Here is a 16,228-nt window from a genome sequence, read left to right on the forward strand (position 1 = left end):
AAATTTATATACCACCTATCAACATTCCTAAGTGGTTTATAAAATACAGTCACAGTCATAAAACAGAAATAAAAAATGCAAGTACAAATTAAATACAATAATTAAAAGAATCATAACTAGCCATTGCAAAAAAACATAAGATAAAATATCATAAAAATAAGAAAACCAACAAATACAAACAAAATACGACATTGCCCTTCTGCATCCAACTAATGGGAGCGACTAGCAAGGGCATTAAACAAAATGAATAGAAATGGCCTTTTGTAGGTGAATTATCGTAGCTAAATAGTTTTGCTAGCACTGTTGTTTTAAGGAGACAAGACAGAAGGCCTATTTCCCAGAGACAATGTACACACACACAAAAATGTTGCACCCAGTGTGGAACTGAGCAGAGCAGCTAGGCATAACAGTCCTTAGTGTTCATATTCTATAACAGTAGTAGGGACAGGGGTGAGTAGGCAATACTGCAAATAGCCCACCGTTCACACCATCAAGAACAAAGGGAAAGGTGATAAGCACAAAAAGGCAGAGAATGGAAGCACAGCCTAGCAATACTGCAGACCATGGGTAACTGGGTCAGTATCAGCAAGCTACAACTCCCCAGAAACCAACCAGGTTGGTGCCAGCACGCTGGCAATGAGCAGGTAGCGTCCAGTAAGGCAAAGGGACCTATTACGCTGGATATTGGAGCACCTGCCTCACTAGTTATTAAGATTATTACAAAGCTTCGTGTTAAGACATTGGAGGGGCACATTGGGTAGGATGACAGGGGGACAGAGAGGAAAATTAGTTCTTACCTGTTAATTTTCGTTCCTGTAGTACCATGATCAGTCCAGATCGTGGGTTGAGCCTCCTTTCCAGCAGTTGGAGACAGACTAAAACTGAAAGGATATCCTATAACCTTTCAGTATAACCACTGTCAAAGCAGAAAACAACAAAACCAGAATAGGATCAAGCAAGTAACCAGAAAGCTCAATGGAGCAACTGTAAGAACCATGGTAGGACTAAATGCTCTTGCATAAACTTGGTGCTTGAACAATCAAGGCTTCCGGTGTAATTGCTCAGTATTCTTGCAAAGAATGAAGTATCAAAATCTATGAATCTGCAAGAACAAGCTTCGAGAGGACAGAAAAGAAAGACAAACAGGGAAGGGCGTCTGGACTGATCCGTGGTACTACAGGAACGAAAATTAACAGGTAAGAACTAATTTTCCTTTCCCTATACGTACCCGGATCAGTCCAGACAGTGGGATGTACCAAAGCTTCCCTATCCCGGGTGGGACAGAGACAGTCTCGCTCGAAACACTTGCCGCCAAAAGAGCCAAAAAACCGGAGCCTGTACATCCAGAAGGTAGCATTGAGCAAAAGTATGAAGGGACGTCCATGTGGCGCCCTGCAAATCTCGTGCGTGGAGACCGACTGACTCTCCGCCAGGAAGTAGCTTAAGAACGTAGCAAATGAGCCTTTAGGCCCTCCGGAACCACCCAACCTTGGTAACGAGAGGCCGAGGAAATGGCCTCCTTCAACCACTGCGCAATAGTGGTCTTAGAAGCCGGTTTGCCCCGATTGGGAGCACTCCAGAGGACAAAGAGGTGGTCCGAGACCCGAAAGTCACTGGTGACTGGGAGATACCTGAGTAGAACTCGTTTGGCATCCAGTTTGCGAAGATCGCTGCCGGCGGTACCTGCAATCTCCTCTGGAGAGAACGCTGGGAGCTCTACCGACTGATTGACACGGAAGGTGGAGACAACTGTCGGCAAGAAAGAAGGCACAGTCTTGAGGGATACACCGGAATCAGAGAAGTGCAATAAAGGTTCCCGACAGGACCACACTTGAATCTCAGAAACTCGCTGAGCAGAGGAAATAGAAACAAGGAAAACTGCCTGGAGTGTGAGATCCTTTACCGTAGCCCGACGGAGAGGTTCGAACGGGGCAGCACAGGGGGCCCGGAGAACCAAAATTAAGACTCCACGACGGGTAAGTATTGTGAGTGGGTGGACGCGGGTGTTTGACTCCCTTCAGGAACCGAACCCCGTCCGGGTGGCTCGCTAGGGGATGACCCTCGATCCATCCCAGGAGAGAGCCGAGAGCGGAAACTTGCACGCGCAAGGAACTGAAGGAAAGACCCTTCTGCAGAAAGAAAGAACCAACAAGATCGGCACGGGGCGCGCTGAGACACTAGATTCCTCACAAACAGTCTCAAAGACCTTCCAAACGCGCACATAAGATAGAGAAGTCAACCGCATCCGGGCTCGCAGCAGGGTGAAGATAACCTCCGCCCTATAGCCCTTCGGGCGTCACCGTTCAAAAGTCAGGCCGCTAGACAAAGGCGATCGGCCCGGTCGAAAAATACGGGCACCTGCTGAAGTAGACAAAGAAGATGGCCCAGCCGAAGAGGTCCGTCAGTTGGTGGAGTTCTATTCACCTGAGAACTTTTCCCACCAGAGGCCACGGAGGGAACAAGTACAGAGGGATCTCCGTGGGCCAAGGGATAGCCAGTGCATCCACGCCATCCGAGCCACGCTCCCTCCGGCGGTTGAAGAACCGAGTGGCCTTGGCAATGCGTAAGGTTGCCATGAGGTCCAGGTGGGGGGGGGGGGGGGGGGGGAACAGGGGGGGACGGGACACCTGTCAACACTCAGATCCATGGCTATGTCCGGAGTTCCCACTCCCCGGATCGAGTGCTTGACGACTGAGAAAGTCAGCCTGAACATCCTCCTTGCCCGCGATGTGGGAGGCCGCCAGGCACTCCAAATGTTGTTCCGCCCAGACAAGGAGCCAACTGGCTTCTAGGGCCACCAAGCGGCTGCGGGTGCCCCCCTGACGCTTTGTCGCATATCAGGTGCAGAAACTCCTGCAGAGCCAAACGCACCGCCCGGGTCTCCAGGTGATTGACGTGCCAGCGCATCTGAATCGGTGACTAGAACCCCTGAGTGGACTGAGACAGGCAGACCGCACCCCAACCCGAGAGGCTGGCGTCTGTGGTTACTATCGTCCACTGTGGAGAGCGAAGTGGCATTCCCCTGAACAGATGAGAGAGCGAAAACCACCAATGTAAGGTGGCGACAGTAGAGACCAAAAGAGGGAGGACTATGTGAAACTGTTCAGACACTGGCTGTCAACGGGATAGCAAAGCTTTCTGTAATAGTCGCATAAGAGCAAAGACCCCTGAACTAAGTCGATGAGGAAGCCATGGACCCTAGGACCTTTAGGGAATCCCAGGCCGTTGGAAGAGGGAGCGAGAGCAGATTCCAAACCTGGTCGATCAACTTGAGGGCCCGCGCACGAGGCAGAAAAAAAACACTTTTCCTACACGAGAATCGAAGTGGGCTCCCAGGAACTCTAGCACCTGGGAGGGCTGAAGCCTGCTCTTGGAGAAATTTACTATCCAACCGAAAGATGCAAGGAGAGCTAATACCCGATCCACAATCAGCCGAAATGCCTCGGCTGACAACACCCACTCTCTTGGGTCCAGACTCTCCCTGCTTACAAAATCCACTCCCACGTTGTCTTTTCCTACAATGTGAGAGGCCAAGATCATTTGCAGATGACCTTCTTCCCATATCATTAGCTGATCTATTTCCTATGACACTAGCTGGCTCTTGGCTCCTCCCTGGCTATTGATGTAGGCCACCATCGTCGCTTTGTCCAACATCATGCGAACCATTGGATCCCGCAGCCTGTGGCTGAACTGCAAGCATGCCAGCATTACCACCTGGGCTTCCAGGCAACTGATGTTCCAGCGGGCCTCTCCGACAAGCCAACGCTCTTGGACCGTCAACTCCAGACAGTGAGCCCCCCAACCATGGAGACTCGCATCTGTCTTGAGTACCAACCAGATTGCAGAAGACAAGAGAACTCCCTTCTTCAAATGACCCTCCTGCAATCACCCCTGGAGGTGGGAGCAGATTTCCATCAGCAAGTGGAGCCAAACCACATAGTCCTGAGACTGCGGGTTCCAACGAGAACAGACGTGCTGGAGAGAACACACATGCACTCTCACCCATGGCACCACTTCCAGGGCTCCCGTCATCAAGCCGAGTACCAGTAGGTAGGACCACACTGTCGGGCGCATGGTGTTCACCAACTGATGCACTTGAGACATCAATTTCTGAATCTGAACTTCCAGAAGGAAAACTGTCCTGTTCCGTGTCGAATCAGACCCCCAGACACGCCAACAACTGGGATGGCTGAAGATTGCTCTTGGTCAGGTTCACCACCCAACCGAGCTCCCGCAATAAGGAGATCATCTTGTGTGTCACCAGGCAGCTCTCTTTCTGAGACTTCGTTTGAATCAGCCAGTCGTCCAAATACGGGTGCACCAGGATCCCTTCTCTTCGCAAGTCCACCGCTATGACCACCATAACCTTGGAAAATGTTCTGGGAGTGGTAGCTAGGCCAAAAGGTAATGCTCGAAAATGATAATGGCGCCCCAATACCACAAAGCGTAGAAAGCGTTGATGCTCCAATTAGATGGGAATATGAAGGAAAGCCTCTGACAGATCCAGGGAGGTCAGAAATTCCCCCGACTGCACCACCATTATCACAGTGTAAGGTTTCCATGTGAAAAAATCACCTTCAAATGATGGTTTACCCTCTTGATATCCAGGATGGGACAAAAGGAACCCTCCTTCTTGGGCAAAACAAAATAATGAAATAGCACCCCATACTTTCTTGAGACATGGGCACTGGAACCACAGCCCTCAGCCTGAGGAGCCTTTGAAGCATGGACTCCACTGCCTGCTTATTCTGCTGGGAGTGGCAAAGGGACACCGTGAACACATCCCGAGGAATATTGCAAAATTCCAGCGCATATCCTCTTTGTAGCACCTCCAGGACCCACCGGTCTGATGTGATCTTGACCCCCTCTGATAAGAGAGAGAGAGACATCCCCTATCTCATGTTCCCGAAGGTGGGTCAGCAAACAGTCACTGGGAGGTACGGGAGGGTATACAACCCGAGCCTGCGCCTCGTCTTTCGCAAACGCCTGGATCCTGCAGCACAGCAAATGAGGAGCTCCACTTACTAGCCAGGTTCTTCGATTCGTTGTCAAACAAGAGCAAATCATTAAAAGGCAATTTGGTGAGATTAGCCTTGGAGGTCACATTGGTTGACCAATTTCTCAACCATATCTGGCACCTGGCCGCCACAATCGAAGTCACCCCTCTGGTCAAGGTGTGGACCAAGGCATGGCGCGCATCAGCCAAAAAGGCAGCAGCTGATTCCAGAACAGTACTAGGATTTATGCCAGAGTCAGCAACCTCCTGGAAGAGAAGCAAACAAGAGCGAGCCACCAAGGAACATCATGAAGCGATGCAAGGTCACTGCTACAGCTTCAAACGCCTACTCAAGGAAAGTCTCAATCTTGCTAACATGAGCATCCTTCAAGGCCTTTCCCCCTTTCATGGGAATAGTGGTCCATTTGTAGACTGCACCCACAAGTACATCCACCTTCAGAAAACGAAGTGCTCTCTCACCACTGAATCCAGAGTGTACAGGCCTTCCAAAATCCAGAGCTGGCAGTTCATCTCTATGAAAGAATGCGATATATTACTGATACGAGCCTCAAAAGGAACTATCTCAAACCATCACTCCAACTATAAATAAATCTCTAGAAGGTGGTGAACTACCAGACAAATTAAAAATTGCCACAATTAAACCCATAATAAAAAAAAGAACCTCAATCCAGATGAATTTAACAACTACCACCCAATCTCAAACTTACCTTTCCTCGCCAAACTGACGCAAAAGGCAGCACTTAAACAACTCAATGATCATCTCGAAACAAACAATATCTTGCACCCCACCCAACACAGATTCAGAAAAAATCATAGCACAGAAACCTTACTCCTCAATCTATCAAACACAATCATAAGAGGTTTCGACAATGGACAAAGATACATCCTCATCCTACTTGACCTCTCCGCCGCCTTCAACACAGTCAAACATAAAAGTCTAATATCCAGACTAGCCGAAATCAGGCTATCAGGTAAAACTCTAGACTGGTTTACCTCTTTCCTTAAAACCAGATCTTTCAAGGTAAAGATCAACAACCACTCCTCAGATGCCATACCACTAGAAACCGGAGTCCCCCAAGGATCTGCACTTTCAGCTACTCTTTAATATATACCTCCTGCCTTTATGCCAGTTACTCTCGAGTCTCGGCGTCACATATTTCATGTACGCTGACGATATCCAACTAATCATACCTGTAACAAACACCCTCGAGAACGCAATGAAACTCTCGGCCACATACCTCAATACTATAAAAAAACATGCTAAACCAAATGAAGCTCTGCCTTAATATGGAAAAAACTGAACGTATACTGCTTGAAAGAAAAAACTCCGGAGATCACCAGAACCATGCCATCCAAATTGACAACATGCTCATCAAATTAAAAGAAAACGTGAAAGATCTAGGAATATGGATTGACCCAGAGCTGAATTTCAAAAAACACATTGCAATGAAAATCAAAGAAGGTTTCCACAAATTACTAATTCTCAAACACCTAAAACCACTCCTGAACCAACCTGAATTCAGAACCATTCTCCAATCACTAATTTTTACAAGCATTGATTACTGCAACTCACTCCTGATAGGCCTACCCAAATCAACCATCTGACCACTCCAAATACTACAGAATGCCACAGCCAGAATCCTCACCGGCCGCAAAAAAACAGACCACATCACCCCTGTGCTAAAAGGACTACACTGGCTACCTGTAGAAAAAAGAATCGAATACAAAATTCTAACCATTTTCCACAATGCAATACACAACAGTGAAAGCACATGCCTAAACACCATTATACAACGACTCAATTCTCAACGCAACACTAGATCAACAAACAAAGCACAGCTGGACATCCCATCAGTCACAAACGCCAAACTCACTACCATAAGAAAAAGAGCTATATCAATAGCAGGACCTCGCCTCTGGAACGCCCTACAGGAAAACCTAAGACTACAGTACAACACAAAAATATTTAGAAAACTGCTCAAAAACTGGCTTTTCAGACAAGCCTACAAAGAAGGGATAGGCTAATCGATTACTCTGCCACACCCAAGAATCTCAATTCCCCATTAAGCACTTTACTAACCACAAACATCACCCAGCTTGTATACCTGCATCATACCCAGCTGAGCCTATTATGCCCAACAGATCTTTATTGTAAATTATAAAAATCACGAGATATCACCACTAACACTAGATGACAAATACCATAACAATACTCAGCTGCATTAACATACACACAGGCAGATACAGTACAGTGCGTGTTTTCGACGCGCTAGCTTTACCCCTTATTCAGTAAGGGGTAATAGCGCATTGAAAACACGTGTCCAACCCCCCCGAGACTAATAGCGCCCGCAACATGCAAATGCATGCTGATGGCCCTATTAGTCATTCCCGCGCGATACAGTAAGTAAAATGTGCAGCCAAGCCGCACATTTTACTTTAAGAAATTAGCGCCTACTCAAAAGGTAGGCATTCATTTCTGCTGGTGCCGGGAAAGTGCACAGAAAAGCAGTAAAAACTGCTTTTCTGTGCACCCTCCGACTTAATATCATGGCAATATTAAGTCGGAGGTCCCAAAAGTTAAAAAAAGTTAAAAAATAAAAAAAATAAAAAAATGTTAAAAATGGGCCTGCGGCTCGCGGGTTGAAAACCAGACACTCAATTTTGCTGGCGTCCAGTTTCCGAACCGTGGCTGTCAGCGGGTTTGAGAACCGACGCCGGCAAAATTGAGTGTCAGCTGTCAAACTCGCTGACAGCTGTCGATCCTGTCCAAAAAGAGGCGCTAGGAATGCGCTAGTGTCCCTAGAGCCTCTTTTTTCCGCGGGCCCTAATTTAAATAAATTAACTTACTGAATCGCGCGCACAAGAGAGTGGCCTGTGCGCTCGCCCTCTCTCCCGCGATTTTTACTGTATCGGCCCAACAGTTTGATGATTCATTTGTCTCTGGTTTTAACACCTCCCACAGTTACTTTCTAATCCTCATGTCTGTTCTTATAAACCTATGTTCTCTTAATTGTTCTTCGGAGTGAAGGCCTGCGCCACCTCCCACAGTTATGAATATAAACGTTGATCTTTTTTTGTAAACTGATGTTATACCTGTTACACCTGTAAACTGTTGTTATACCTGTAAACTGGAGTGAAGGCCTTTCGCTAAACTTCGGTATATAAAAGCATACAAACAAATAAACAAACAAATAAATAACTAAATGAACCATCACATAGTTCTATATGGCTCCAATCCAGGGGGTGGGGTTCCCTATCCTCAAGAAAGCAGGACCGGCGCCATCCTCAGAGCCAGCCTGAGCTCCATCCAGAGGACCCCACTACCGTTCGAGGGGCACTGTGGCACTGAAAAAAGGTAGAAGCATCCAGACCAAGAGACATCTAAGGACTACTTACTGAGCCACCTTGCCCTGCTCAGGAACAGTTAGGGGAGGGCCAAGGTCAGGTGCTCCACCTGAGACATCTCCAACCAGACCACATCCGGCTGGGAAGAACCAGGCTTAGCCAAAAAACGAGGAAGACAAGACACTCTGAGCCTCCAAGCAGCGCTGGCACAAAGCAGCGGGCACTCCAGGGGAGACGTCCGAAAAGAACAGTCAGTGCAAAGATAAGGCCTCTTCTGAGGCACAGGCGCTATCATGGCCGATAATCCAGTGCACTGAGCCGCGGCCGGAGGCATGCGGCTAGCTGCTTTTTGCCCTTTTTTTTTTTTTTTTTTAAATATGCGCTCAACTAGGTGCCCAAAATCATGCGTCCAATACTTGTGCACACACCCTTTGGTGCTTGACTATGCGCCCAAAAATTATGCTTCCAAGACTTGTGTGTGCACACTTATGCGACCAAAATGAGAGCGCACAAAAAACTCAAGCGCACAGTGCCACTTGAGCACTGACGGAAGTGTGCAGCCACTAGGTAGCATTTAACATGGGCGCTCAAAATCCAAGGCTAAACTGGATGCACAGCAAGATGCATATGCCGGACAGACAAGCCAGTAGAGGGCAGCCTCCGAAAGCGCGCAAAAAGCCAATGCAGCCTACCATACTGTGCGCGTCGAAAAGCCTCGGAGTGGGGCCTAGCCTACAGAGGCTGCTCACATCCCTAGACCTCCCACGGAGGTCTAGGGATGTGAGCAGCCTTACTGGAACGCAGCCTTACCTTGCTGAGCACAGAGATGGTCTTCGACTGCAAGAGGAGAGGGCAACTGCCATCACCGTTGCACTCGGCTTCCTGTACCTGCTGCCTTTCAGCCACTAAAGCAGCTAAGTGCACGCCGGCAAAACCAGCTACCGAACCAAGGCACACCTTTGAGGGACCACGGAAATCTCCTCAGGAATTCTCAACTGGGGGAGGGACCTTTAGATATAACCACAGGAGAGCAGGGGTTTCTTTTCCTGAATTAAGATTTCAAATTTCTCCTTCAAAAAAAAAAAACCAAAACAAAAAACACTAAATCCCCATAGGGAGATGCATGTCCACCATCTGCTGGAGACGGAGAATACTGGCAGGATGGCGGTCACTGCAGGACTATATATACTGTGAGGTCAGCTTGCACCGTCTCCATCTGCTAGCAGGGGAGCATAAACCACTGGTCTTAAGTCTATCTGTCCACATGCTAGGAAATCTGTAATTAACTAGAAGTCCTAGTGGAAACGCAGGTACTCACATAATCAAGTCTGTTTGACAAGAGACTTAGGAGCTTATATTTTCAGGCAACAGCTTTGCGGTTTGGCATAGAAAGGGAGAAGTACTGCATATGAATTAAATAGGGTTTTTTACCCTTTAATTTTAATTTTTATCTACAATACTTTGGCAACACACATAAAATTGTCATGCCAATAAAGTTATCTGGATCCTGATATCCAACCAGACACTACTAGCTTGCAAGATTAAAGCTGTTATCCAAGCCTTTCCTAATTCGTGCTATAAGCTCAACTCCCGTAATGCCATAAGGTCATCACCTCCTAGGTCAGTGATGGCGAACTCCAGTCCTCGAGTGCCACAAACAGACTAGGTTTTCAGGATATCCACAATGAATATGCATGAGATAAATTTGCATACACATGATCTCATGCATACATATGGCGGATATCCTGAAAACCTGGCCTGTTTGTGGCACTCGAGGACTGGAGTTTACCCATCACTGTCCTAGGTGAATCAGAACAAGATGAAGAGGAATTCTCCTCTCTACATTAAAGTTAGTACCAGTTGAACCCATCTCATTCTACATGAACCCATCTGGTTCTAATCCTAAATCCTCTCACCCTCTCATATCTACAACTTGCTTCTTGGCCAAAAAACAAAGGAGCAACCGCAGATTCAAACTACCATTACATTGACCCATCATATCCTGCTCGGGTTCAGCAGCAACTCAGCCAACCCCTGGGTAGTAGTAGCCTGCTATACCAACATGGCTCTGTTCAATGACCTGTGGTGATGCTAGAGGCTTGCTTCCACGATCTCTTTACTTTTTTTTTTTTTTTGCAAAAAGGGAGCTTCTGTTTTTATTCCCTGCCTCCTTGAAGTCCATTACTACCAGGAGGGCATTCTACGCGTTCACCACCCTTTTTGTGAAAAAAATATTTGCAGATGTTATTCCTTGGTTTTTATCTGCCATCAATTACTGTGTGTCAATTTTTGTCCATACACCATGCAAGCCACACGATGATTCATGTAAAAGTACAAACCGGGCATGAAGGAAAGGAGACTTTTAAAACTCAATCGAGTGGCCATAAGAAAAAGTACATACCTTTTATTTAAAGGAAAAAAAAAACCCGTGAAATCTAGTCGGACTGAAAAGAAAGGAGACCCAAAGAGAGGGCAAACCAAGAAAACTAAGGAAGTGGGTGTATTGAGAGCTGTGGTGGGCCCCGAGACATGCCCGGCATGCTGTCATCTGAGGAAGCAGTCAGGACGCCTCTCTTTGCCTGGCCTGTACCGTCACTTATTACCATTTTGTAGCGTTCTTCCAACCCTTTCGTTTTACTCGCTGGGTGCATTACTTTGGCCACACACATGAAACCGTCGCGCCACTAAGGCGATCTGAAGCAGCGCCCTGCTGTCCCGCCAGGAGATCGGCGTTGCTATGCCAACAAGAGGAGGGCCTCCCCAGCCCGGGGCGGGGGGGGGGGGGGTCCTGCGGCGTTCAGCCTGCTCCGCTGCCCGCGCCAACTCACCTGGCTATCATCTCTAGAAAGACCACGTTACTGCAGCAGCCCAGGAACACCAGCCCCATCGCCACCACCGGGTGCATGGTGGTCCCGAGCCCTCCGCGCCACGGACGCTGAATGACGCGGTGCCGAACGTACGGGTAACCGGCTCCACTCCCGTCAGTCCCGCCCTCTCCTCCCCCGGTATTACCGCCTCTTCCGCCCCGCGTTTCCCACCTCTTCCCTGAGAACTACAAGTCCCAGGACCCCAGCGGGCTGGGACGTATTAGCTTTCTCCCCACAATGCACTCCGCGGCCTAATACCTGCTTGTTCGATCTGCGTGACGGACCGCTAACCATTGTGGGAGTTGTAGGGTTTGTAGTTTATGGTTTGTTTGGTTTTTTTTAACCAGGCAGCAAATGTTTGAGCGCTAGTGCAGAAGCGTCCTAATAGGCTTCAGATTGTGTGCTTCAATATTGACTTCTTATCTGTTGTAGCAACTGACCTGATAAAGTGGTTTCGAGTATAAACTGTATAAAAATAATGAATTGTTAATTTTAGCTGTTATCTCTTTTATGATATTATTGTATTTCTCTATTTTAATGTAATTGTAAACCGTTGTGATGGCATTGCCGATGTAACGGTATAGAAAACCCAATAAACTCAATCTAAACTAACTGGCAGAATCAGACGGCGTGATTTGCCGCCGGTAATTTCCTGTGCTTGTCGATTTTAGCGAATTGAAAGAGAATGGATGCATGGCTTTGTATTTATTACTACGTGCTGCACAATTTGCTGATGGTTTGGTAGCCTTGCAGATTACCCGGGATGGTCCTGCAGTTTCCAAGAATTAACTTCCACCTCCATCAGGTCACTGAACTGCTGTGAACAATCCTGAGAAATAACCCACAAAACCTCCCAGCAAATTCTCAAAAAAATAAAGAATACCAGTGGTGAATTATCTCCCTCTAGTTAGCAGTGTCCTATCAGTTTTATATATTCCCCAATTTGTTCTCAGGGGCCGGTGCTAGGTTTTTTGCTGCCTGTGCGAACAATTACTGTGCCCCCCATTCATTCATTCTCTGGGCCGGGCCCACCGAAATAACGCCCAGCCCCCTTCAGTGATGCAAACTTTAAAAACTGTCACCATTCCCCGAATCCATGGCTGTTGCAAGGGTATTAGGTGCCCTAGGCGAATCTTATAACCTTGCACAACATCCCCCCCCTCCCATTCCACACATAGTTAAGAGTTATGCATTTATATTTTATATGAAACATTTCAAAATACAATATTCTGAGATAAATATAATGTAAGTGATATTGTTACATGCACTGTTGTGATGCCAACCAGAAATCCCTGCAAAAAAGACACTTGGAACTCATATGGTATTAGATCTATTGTGATGGATGTTGGGTGTGGGCTTGACCTTCTGAAAACCTTAAAACACGAATACACTTCCTATTATTTATTTATTTATTTATTTATTTAGCATTTTTCTATACCGACTTTCCAATAACAAAATTATTGATCAATTCGGTTTACATTTTAAACAATAACAACAATGACAAGTAAATGTCTTACAATGAACAGGTCGAATTATTAGGAGAATGCTTCACCTCAGTCACACATACAGAACATAAACAGACCCTCACCAAATGCAGAATCGAGCAACTATAAAGTAGAAATACAAACGCGCATACAAAAACAACTGGAAACCGCAAGAATGAAAAAACAGAACCATCACTATTCCTTAAACATCAAACAAAAAATCAGGAAATAAAATAAATACATAAATCATAATACTAAAACATAGTAATAATATTATTTCAAAAAAAGCTGATGAATAAAAGATCAAATAATTAAAAACTCATATATCCCCTCCTTGTTCATTTTCCCCTGTTAATATGTACTTTCAATTTTTTTGTTCAACTGTAAACCGGTATGATGTCCCCACTAATACCGGTATATAAAAGTTTATATATAAATAAATAAATAAATATACACATTTTAAAAAAATGTCCCAAACACCAATAAAATATTTCAAAACGAAAGACATCAATAACACCTGAAAAATAAAACTAAAAAGGATATTAAAAATTCATGTTCTCCATACTTGGAAGCTTTTGATTTCCAGTCATCCCGAGATTGTCGTGGATTAGTGGGAATGAGGTGCACAAACTTTCTCTTCTTTTTCTTATATACACACACACAAGCTCATACACACATACGTTCCCTCTCAGAAAACCCGCAGGCATCTCCAGCTCTTCTTTGGTTGCGATCTGCCAGCAGCCTCAAGCCCTCATCTTCATTTCATGCTGCTGGCAGGTTGGGATCCATCTGCAGCCCCCATTCTCTCTCTCTCTCACGCTCACATACACAAACACACACCCCAGACAAGTTCCTATTTACATCCCAAGCAGGCTCCCATTCTCACACACACACACACACACATCCTGCCCATCCTAGGAAGGCTTCCATGCATGCATGTATACACACACACACACTCAATTACACACTCATCCATCCCAGGCAGGCTCTCAATTCACATAAAAAGACAAACACCTCCATCCCAGGCAGTCAACCATTCACACACATACCGATCCCAGGCAGGCTCCCATTCACACACACACATACATCCTGCCCATCCTAGGAAGGCTCCCATGCATGCATGTATACACACACACACACACACACTTACACACTCATCCATCCCAGGCAGGCTCTCAATTCACATAAAAAGACAAACACCCCCATCCCAGGCAGTCAACCATTCACACACATACCGATCCCAGGCAGGCTCCCATTCACACACACACACACACATACACCCATCCCAGGCAGGCTCCCATTTATATACACACACATATGCAAACCAGGCAGCCTCCCATTCACACACCCACTTATCCTAGGCAGCCTTCCATTCACACATACACCACATCCATCAAGGGCAGCCTCCCATTTACTTACACACACATACAGACTAGGCAGTCAGGGTCTATGGGTCATTTCTCCTCCAGGTCATGGTTCTAAAGCCAGCAGAAACACCTTTGGCCTGGATATTTGGCGCCTTCAAAATTTGGCATCCTAGGCAGTTGCCATTGCCTAAATGTGGGCCTAGATTTACCCACACTTAAAAGCACATTTATGTACAGGTAAACTTACTCCCCATGCAGGAAGTAGTTTTACCTGCACATAAAGGGGCAGATTTTCAAAGCCCTATGCGCGTCAAAATGCCCGGCTGCATACATAAAGCCCCGGGACGTGTGAAGTCCCAGGGTTTGAAAAAATGTGTGGGGCTTGGGTGTGGCCAGCAGCCTCTCCACTGCCTCTGGGCCGGGGAATTGCGCGCCTGGAGTCAACTGGTGTGTGCAAGTTATGCCTGCCTCTGGCTGGTGTAACTTCTGAAATAAAGGTACGGGGGGGGGGGGAGGGTGACAGGTAGGGGAAGGGAGTGGAAGATGGGGGAGGGGAAGGAACGGGGAAAGCCAGCTGGTCTCCCCGAGGGCTCGGTGCGCACAAGGTGCACTAGTGTGCACCCCCTTGCACGTGTCGATCCCTGATTTTATAACAAGCGCGCGGCTGCGCACGCATGTTATAAAATCTGGCATGCATGTGTGCGTGCTGGGTAGCGTGCACACATGTACCCCCACGCGCGTATGTTTTAAAATCCGGCCCAAAGTTCCTTTAAAAATGTGCGCTCAGCACCCTCGCATGGAAAATCTATGCAAATGAGCGCATTAAGCATTCCCTCCCAATGCAGAAGAGGTGCACTGGCTGAGCACTAGGATTCTATTCCTGGTCAGAGGTGGAGTGCTCTCCCATTCAGCCCCTCCCCTCCCCTCCCTCACATTTTAACTCGAATGTATGCACATTTTAACTCCCAGAGCATTAGCATAGCATTAGCTTACTGCATCGGGGCTTAAAAAACATTTTTAACTGTGCGCTGAATTTCAGGTTCTTAACGCCCAGGTTATTGCATCGACTTATCGAATAGGCACCATAGACATCACATTTATATATCACAAGTATCAAAATAAATCAGGGAAAATACATCAGAGAGGTACTTTAAAGTACGATATGATGTGCAGCAAACGAAATAAAGGTACTGTATATGTAGGAGGTAGAACAATGAAGAGATTATATGGGTCCTCTCTTCCTTCAGCCCCCATGTCAGGCTGCTGGCTGCCTCTGTCTGAAATTTTATTTTTTATTTATTTATTTTTGGATTTTATATACCGGATGTTCCTGTATAATATACATATCACACCGGTTTACAAGGAAGAGAAACTATCGCCTCGTTGGCGGTTTACATTGAACAGTTGAACAATTAATAATTATTTGCTGAACAATTAACAAAGAACATGAAGGCGCAAGGAGGAACTTAGTGGAACTTACAGTGAACAGAAACATGATTATTAACATTTCAATAGTGAACTCTTCAGGAACTTGTATGCAGGGGGCTGGGGGACAACGACTAAGCTGAAATTGTCATTCTTCCTGCTCTTAGCTCTCAGGGAATGCTTGTGTGAAAAACCAAGTCTTAAGTTTCTTTTTGAAGTAGAAATGGCCCCTCCTTTCCCTAGCAGTGGCTTTAGGGAGTAGTGAGGAGGCAACTGTCCCTGATCCCACGCTCGCCTCTTTGGATTAAAATTTTAAAAGTGGGTCTGGGCACAGAAGGCACTAGCAGGAAAAGGGATTAAGCGCCTGTTTCATCCGTGTCTAAATGCTGTAATGAATCAGCCTTCTAAAAGAGAAAAAAAAAAAGATAAGCAGATGTGGGGTCCTGTTAGCGAAAACTGAGACCTTAAATATCTGGAGCTGGTGACGTCATCTCAGGGGTTCACCCCTGAGGTTTGCGCCAACGCTGGTACATCAGTCGGGCCGCGCGCCCTTAGGCATCTGGTCAACATGGCGGCTTGTAGCGTCGAGCCGGTCCGGGGACACCGGAGGAGGACGGCATGGAGACGCCGCAGCGGCTAGCCTTCCATCAACCCCGAAGGGAGTCGCCAACGAGGTAAGGTGGGCGGAGCAGAGACGTCGGACAGAGACGGACACAACAGCCT

General features: G+C 46.7%; 1 protein-coding gene across 1 annotated transcript in view; it reads right to left on the reverse strand.

Moving 5' to 3' along the window:
• The window catches only part of SLC35B4 (solute carrier family 35 member B4), a 55,134-nt gene extending 43,779 nt beyond the window's left edge, over positions 1 to 11,355 (reverse strand). Inside the window, exon 1 of the mRNA XM_029615243.1 lies at positions 11,191 to 11,355. Coding sequence (XP_029471103.1) covers positions 11,191 to 11,267 — 77 coding nt within the window. The 5' untranslated portion in view covers positions 11,268 to 11,355. The remainder of the gene's footprint in view (positions 1 to 11,190) is intronic.
• Positions 11,356 to 16,228: the final 4,873 nt, after the last annotated feature.

Source organism: Rhinatrema bivittatum, chromosome 9, assembly GCF_901001135.1.
Source record: "Rhinatrema bivittatum chromosome 9, aRhiBiv1.1, whole genome shotgun sequence".
Taxonomy (NCBI): Eukaryota; Metazoa; Chordata; class Amphibia; order Gymnophiona; family Rhinatrematidae; genus Rhinatrema; species Rhinatrema bivittatum.